The 8,165-nt window shown below is 35.3% G+C and overlaps 1 protein-coding gene across 1 annotated transcript; it reads right to left on the bottom strand.

The window, feature by feature from the left end:
- Window positions 1–225: 225 nt before the first annotated feature.
- LOC123540849 (uncharacterized) lies at window positions 226–4,020 on the bottom strand. Its single transcript, XM_053532610.1, has 3 exons — window positions 2,379–4,020; window positions 1,868–1,970; window positions 226–1,498 (listed from the first exon to the last, which is right to left on the bottom strand). Exons 1-3 carry the CDS (start codon window positions 2,629–2,631, stop codon window positions 1,030–1,032), a joined length of 825 nt encoding a protein of 274 aa, XP_053388585.1. The 5' UTR covers window positions 2,632–4,020; the 3' UTR covers window positions 226–1,029.
- Between the last annotated feature and the right edge of the window lie 4,145 nt (window positions 4,021–8,165).

Genomic DNA, 8,165 nt, shown 5'->3' with positions numbered 1-8,165 from the left:
TAACAGAGTGGGTTTACATTTTAATGACCTGTGACAAAGGTTGTTCGCATTATTTATTTGAGATTGATATACTGCATCGAGCCAAACATTAATAATTTAATATCTTTACTACCAGATTTTGTTAGAAAAAAAATATCTGAACACAATATAGGAGTTGTTTGACGGACTACTATGTATTTCATAAAGCATCATTTCAATAAACATCTATTACACAAGATTGCTCCACAAACAAAGCCCCTTTAAACTTTGGAAATTCACAGTCACTAACATTATACACTGAAAACAAAAATCATAATTGGGATTAATGATATTCCAGTAATTAAACAGTCCGGAACTATTCCGTACTCTCAAGTCAATGTTCTATGTTTTACAAACACTGTGAAAAAAAAATCCTGCGCAAAGCTCACCTCTTTCTTGCCTTCAAAACATGAAACAGGCAGCAAAAGAAAAAGTACAGTTGAACTATGTATACAACTGATAGGCAAAAGCACAAAGGGTGGATGGCTGAGTTGATTATCTTGTACGCAGTCCATTAGTAACCTCGAATGACCACAATGACCCGTAAGAACCTATACATTAACTACGTTACTTAATATAGAGCACGAGAAACCTGTACCACAAAATTTTGTAAATTCCAAATCCTTACTTACAGATAAATGGTCTTTGTTGAGAAGGTCAGTTTTGAAGAAAACATTAGACTGAATAACTTGACATTTATAATTTAGTATATCTGCATTTAAAATGATTTAACTTCATTACATTTACGCGCAATTATCATTAAATCTATCGGCATATGTATTTGACAACATTTTGCGTATATTTGGGAGCATATAAATCTCATTCCGGTCCTTTCAAGTGGCTTTAAGAAACAATCAGTTTGTTCGTAAGATACTACACATGTAAAATAGCATTTCGATATGATTTCTAATTGAAAGCAATGATCTTGAGCGGATGCTGTTGCTCCTCAATGTGGTTACTGACATATATAAATGTATATCCGAAAGCACACGGATTTTGTCTTGATCATAGTCAATTCATGGGTTCAAGTATGAAATAGTGATGACCATCTTCCTCATTCAGTCTTGACTCAGTACTATCAGACGACTCACATACACAATTTACACAGTTCCCCTTGTTATTCGGATACTTGATATCGCGTGGAACAACCTCCGTTGTTCGCACAGCATTTAGATATGAATGTTCCGCCACATAATTCCGTTTCAGACTTCTCACGTTTGCTTTTGTCTGGTCGTAAGCAGTATGGCATGTATGGGCTAGAAATACTGAGCTCTGTGTTTTACCAACTTCAGCTATTGATCTTGAGTTGAACTTCTCTGTGACAATATCGACGACGTGCTGATTATTATTCGGTTTGTCAAATTGTGTTTCAAATAGGTTTGTGTTACTTGCATTCTTCACTCTCACGGAATTATGACAGCTCTGTACAGACGCGTTGTTATGATCTCTGCTATAAGATACACTTCTATCTCGCCGAAGCCTTTAAAATAAAATTAAACAAACAAAAAAAAATTTGAGAGTCCTGAAGAGTTTATCTCGTATAACTTGTTAAAAAATAATTTGTTGCTTTACCAGTATTCCTTACTTGGGATCATGACGTGTATTCACCGTTTATATATAATTGTGTTTCGCTTATGCCGATGATATTGGAGGAGAGGGTTATATCACAGAAAGACTCAATTTAAATGTGTCCAACATGAAAGCGCTTGGTACATTTTTTTTGCTTCAAAAGGAAGTTCCTTGGGATTATAAATTAATGTATAGCCTTTTCTTTCTTTACAATTGTTTTTATATATGACTCAATCAGAGGTATACCAGACTATTTAAGGCAATCTTAAGGCAATAATACCTCAAAACCTGGTAAATGGCCAGTACAATGGTCCCAAGACATACAACCACACTTGCAAGAGCAACAGAAACTGCGGTAGTTGTTGAAATACCTCCAGTCTTCTCTGAAAGTGTTATATATCAGTTTTGTAAGTGAAAGACCGTAGTTATTCAGAAATTATTGATCTATTAGATTTACACTTAATAGGAAGTTGTTCGTCCAAAGTAGAGCGTTTCAATACAAAAACATCCTGCGTTTATTTCATCCCATGGCACATCCCAATATACTTTTGTTCACTCCAATATTTAAATATTTAGTTACAAATGTCTCATATAGTTTTTTAAACCAAAAATATAACAATAATAGAGAACATAAACATATTGACAGGAGAACATCATCCATCTTTCTTCAAAACAAATTTCCAGATATTTTACTTTCTTTCTATTTGTCCTCCTAGTCCTCGTGTTTCATTTTTTTACATAATATTATGAAACGATAACGTTCATCATAGTTATATCGAAGAAAGGTTTACCTGTTTGAAGAGTGCTCTTTTCAATAAATGTTTCGACGGTACCTTCATGTGATACGTTTGTTATTTCTAGCAATGTAATCGGTTCTATTGTGCTTGATAATTCTATTCCTGATGTTTTTGTTGTTATTTCTTCTTTTATTGTTTCTGTTCTTTGAACTACAATGTCGTAAAGAACATAAATAAATAATTGCTGGTTGCATATTGTTAACATTGATGAAATATACAGAACAGAATGATGAGAGAAGAAAACCATAGGCGTAGGAGTGGGGGTGCACTGATGGGGGAAGGGGATCTCTTCATTCCCCAAATTTTGAGTTTGGGTGCCAGCATATGGTTTGCCCCCAATACTTTTGATCGTAAAAGCTTTTTCAGTTAACCGAAGATTTTTAGGCTTTTTCAACCTATTGCGACCCAAATTACCATTCTCAAACTTTGAGTATGCTCCTACGAAGACTTGAGATGGAAAAGAAAAGCAAGGACAGAAGTCTCAGAGGGACATCCATAAGCGTTAAGTGTTTCCCTCTCTGTAACTAAAATGATGATCAAGCTATGATAATTTTGGTTATAACAGATCTAAAATACTAATTTGCAAAACTTCAAACCGTAAAATGAGAGAAACTGTTTCCCGCCACTACATTTATCAGGCCGATATCTGCTTGTCGTATAAACGATTTGTTTATAGGGTCAAATAATGTTTATTCAATCAATACAACTTACGCATTACTGTTTCAAGTACTTGCACAGTAGGCATTGTATTCTCGGTTAAGTGTTCGAATGAGGTGAAGATCGTTCAAACATTCTGTCAGTTTATGAGAACAACAAGAAAAATATTAAGATAAGTCTACTTCATACTAGTATACCTCAATATGATACGGTACGGTGACGGCTTTTAATGCCTAAGTGAATTGACATTGCGCATTTGTACCGTTTTTAAATATTGGTTTGAAATTTAGAGGAGACTCGGAATGGATAATTTTTTCTTCATGTTATCGGATAAACCTAATTCCTGACAAAAAGCAATCAAACATTCTCTATATACGCTTCTTTAAGCAGTATTTTGTCGTACCTGTAATAGGTGGCATTGTAGTTGACTTATATTGAACATCTGTGATGACAAATAGTAAGACAACTTTACTGCCTATGTTTTTATGATTAATACTGATGTAAAGTTTTGAACTTATTTGATAGAAATAAATACCAACTGTCTCCATATCATAATAGTCCAAGGTTAAAATGATCTTTCAGATCGATCTTTATTCGTTTCATTATCAACAATTATACTATTCCAGATACATTGCAAAAGGCTTGGTATAGAAAACTTTCACTATAAAATTACATAATTATACAAACATTTTGGAGGAGATGCACATCATTTATTAATTTTTGCTACTCAATACAATATTCTAAATTCCTCTTTATTCTAAATACTTCTTTCTTTCTTGAGATTTTATGTGAAATGTTTGAAATAAATAAAATACGATATAAAATGATATGATTAGAAACAAATTTTTAAAATAATACATACACTGTATTTCATATACTTACATCTTTTTCACGCCTCCACAGAACTCCGCCATGTGTCCTGGACATTCATATTCGCAATAGGGTAGTTTAGCATCATCCAGAATATTGTTGCCACACACTGTCAGACACTGTCGGCCCTCAAATTTGAAAATGAACCTGTACACATAAACTAAAGTAAGTCAGACCACTTGTAACTTTATTATTTCAAGCCTCTCTTTATAACATAATAAAACTCGTTTAAATGGATCAAACGTGTTGTTGTACTTATAAAATAGACTGGCTCGGTTTACAGGTTTGTCAGGGCTAGGATATGTATTTATTTTTGCCATCTAAATATTTCAATAAAATGCTCCACCCATTCCGTTTAGATCCGTCCATTTTTACAAACACATTTGTTTATTTTATGGACTGTACATGTAACATTCCGAAACAAAACAAATTGATGTGGTATCGCTGAACAGTTACCAAATACTTTTAGAGGAGACATATGTAAAAATGTTAAAATGTAACACTAAACAAATAAAAGTATGTGAATAAATATTCATGTATATGTGTTGTGTGTGCGTGCGTGTGTGAGAAAGTATTCAGCACAATCCCTGAGAGCGCATACTGCTGTAACTATGGCCACATTAGTTAAGAAATGATTCTGGCTAGAAACACATCCATTTATAGTGAGCGAATATTAGCAAATGTATTTCAAATCAATTTACCTGTGTACCGGCATATCTGTGTTTTGAAAACTTGCAAAAACCAATACAGTAAGTACCATTATTGTAAACTTGTATTGACCGTACAGTAATTTTCCCAAATGTGTCCATACGGAAACACCCAATATATCCGGGTGGTTGTTGCGCTACAACATATAGGAAAAGATTGTAGAATAAATGCTTTTATTGTTAATTGATATATTATTTCCTCTCTTATGGCTCCATTTGGAATATTTATATTCATGCTTTTATTTCATTGTCTATAAAGTTTGACACAGAAATATTTAACGTCACATTGCGCTTAAAACACCTCAGAGTGTTACTTTTACATTAACGAAAATACCGACTCTTTAAAAAGTTCGTATTCGGCAATTTTTGATACTTTGTCCGTAAAACAAATCTCAAAATCTAAATGTATATGTTTACGGATGTTTTTATGATTGTCATCTGTACAAAAGAAAAATTATAGACAAAAAATACGTGACGTAAAACACATATTTACATCGCACACGTAGGAAAGAGATAATAATGCCATAAAACAAGATAAAACAGCCCCAAACATCCATCTGTACGTACTAATACTTTAAGTTTGATAAATGTACCGAAATTAAAGGACTGAAAATGTGTATAGAATAATATGGAGGTTACAGATGAATACACAGATAACACTGAGCATAGTATCTGTTTTATTACCTTAATGCTTTTGATGTGACAATGCTCGGAAGTTAACAGACATCAATGACATTTAAAATGTATAGTTTCCTTATCAATATTGTCATAAACAATAAAATGATATTTTGCCAAGTAAGAGGAAATGACACAGAAAAGCTATTTCGTTTTTTTCTCAGGTCACAGCGGTCGAAAGGAAATAAACTCGTATGGAAATAGAGCGCCGGTTACTTTTTTTATTTTGAAAAAAGCTAAGAGCCACAAGTTTCTATTGGATGGAGGGTGTCTCACAACGCTTATTTGGGCAACGTTTGACCGGACGACGTTTGGCTAGTCGCTGTTATTGAGATTGTCGTGTGGTCACTGCGACAGAACGACGTAAGGTGATGGCAGAAACAAGGCATCATACCTATAAGAAGTAAAACCATTATATCTGTTTCTTAAATACTGTACTGTAACAATATGGAGTTGTTTTTAATCCATAAGATTTTTCATTCAAGTTTAAAATACAGGGAAATATAATGTTAAATCTTTATGAATACACTACTTTTATGCAATCATTTGGGTTTTTGCTTTTTTATTTATTTTTGGTGTGACATTGCAAATTCTGTCATTCGCCGATACCGCAGGTCCTAGAAATGCAGAAAAGGTATTCTTAGCAAACAACAGTTACTATACTATATCGGTAGAACTACCGATCAATTTTAGAAAATGCAATACTTGTCAAGATAACATGTAGACGGCTTTCATATTCTGTTTGAATTCACAAACGTAATACTAAAAGGAAATGGTTTTACCTTTGTACTATCGACATCCAAATATTCATACACTAGAAAACCTTAACAAGCAAACAGTTTGTTATATTACATTGTATTTGTTAATGTTAATTAGCATTTTTACGTTTTATGTGTATTATCATTTATGTGTTGAAGCAATCCAGCTAACTAACGGATGTTCGGTTGTTCTACCTTTGTGCAAGCTCGGTTGTTCTATCCTTGTGCAAGCTCGGTTGTTCTACCCTTGTGCAAGCTCTATTGTTCTACCCTTGTGCAAGCTTGGTTGTTCTGTCCTTGTGCAAGCTCGGTTGTTCTGTCCCTGTGCAAGCTCGGTTGTTCTGTCCTTGTGCAAGTTCGGTTGTTTTACCCTTGTGCCAGCTTGGTTGTTCTACCCTTGTACCAGCTCGGTTGTTCTGTCCTTGTGCAAGTTCCGTTGTTCTACCCTTGTACCAGTTCGATTGTTCTGTCCTTGTGCCAGCTCGGTTGTTCTGTTCCTTTGCAAGCTCAGTTGTTCTGTCCTTGTGCAAGCTCGGTTGTTCTACTGTTGTTCCAGCCTATACATTACACCATGCCTAGAAAGACACCTGGTGTAATCTTTCTATATCAAAAGCTAGAGAATTCATCATGACTTAAACTGAAATGGTGTGACTTTAGTGCCAAGAAAACAAAAGAAAAACTAACTACGTTTATTAGAGAAGACAGGAACCATAAGTCAAACGACTGCTTCTTCTTTTTTATCCTTGGACTAACTTAGTTTTCCTGAAAAAATATCTACTGGTAGATCAAAGACAAGTTTTGAAGAAAAGTGTCAAATTAATCCTACAACTTTTTTTCAGATTATAACATAGATTAACATATCTATAAATACGTTTTTTTTTTTCTGATGACTGTTTTATTTCCTCCCTAATTAGTTAATGGACACAATATTGGTTTACTAAATCATTCCCACTCATTATGCAGTGGTCATAGCATCGGTTTATTATATTATTATTATATTAAATTATTCGTTGACATTGTCGAATGTCCATTGTTGCATTTAATCACTCTGGGGCATTATTCAGTGACCATGAGTTTAGTAATTAGTAATTAATTATTTCTCGCTCATTATTCAACATCCGTTATTATATGGTCACGTACATACCTCTCTACATGTATCTGTTCTCTCTGTCTATTCTGGGGGCTTCATCTCACTCTGTCCCTCTGTCAGTTCGATCTGTGTCTGTACTAGTGCAGGATGAATTTACGATAAATAACCATGACGCCAGGGAGCCAGGATACATCCCGCCGGGTGATATTCGTTTTCCGGATCCACGACAACAGGATGCAACATCACGACAAGGCGATGAAACAGCTCGACAAAACGACGTAACATCACGACAAGACGATGCAACAGCACGACAATTCGATGCAACAGCAGGATAACACGATTTGACAGCACGATGTACGATGCGATAGCACGATAAAGTGATGCAATATCGCCTGTCTAACAAGAACGTGGTAACACGATATAAATGCTGTCATGCCGTCGTACTGTCAATCTCGTCACCACGGCAACCTAAATTTTTAGTGCGAAATTAATGCAGCACTGCCTGCCAATTTCGATTTTTGCATTGTTGTGATGTTACATCCTGTTGTCGTGCTGTAACATCGTGTTATCGTGCTATAACATCCTGTTGTCGTGCTATCACATCGTGTTACCTTGCTGTAACATCGTGTTATCGTGCTGTAACATCCTGTTGTCGTGCTATAACATAATGCTATCGCGCTGCCATCGTGCAGTAACATCGTCTTATCGCGTTGTAACATCGTTCTGTCGCGCTGTAACATCGTGCTATCGCGCTGTAACATCGTGTTATCGTGCTGTAACATCGTGTTATCGCGCTGTACCATCGTTCAATCGCGTTGTAACATCGTGTTACCGCGCTGTGACATCGTTCTATCGCGCTGTAACATCGTTTTATCTCGCTGTAACTTCGTGTTATCGCGCTGTAACATCGTGTTGTCGTGCTGTAACGTCGTGTTATCGCGCTGTAACATCGTGTTATCGAGCTGTTACATCGCCTTGTCGTGATGTTGCATCCTGTTGTCGTGGATCAGGAAAACGAATATCA

This window comes from Mercenaria mercenaria, unplaced genomic scaffold (assembly GCF_021730395.1).
Source record: "Mercenaria mercenaria strain notata unplaced genomic scaffold, MADL_Memer_1 contig_1564, whole genome shotgun sequence".
NCBI lineage: Eukaryota > Metazoa > Mollusca > Bivalvia > Venerida > Veneridae > Mercenaria > Mercenaria mercenaria.
This window is presented reverse-complemented; position numbering and strand designations above follow the sequence as displayed.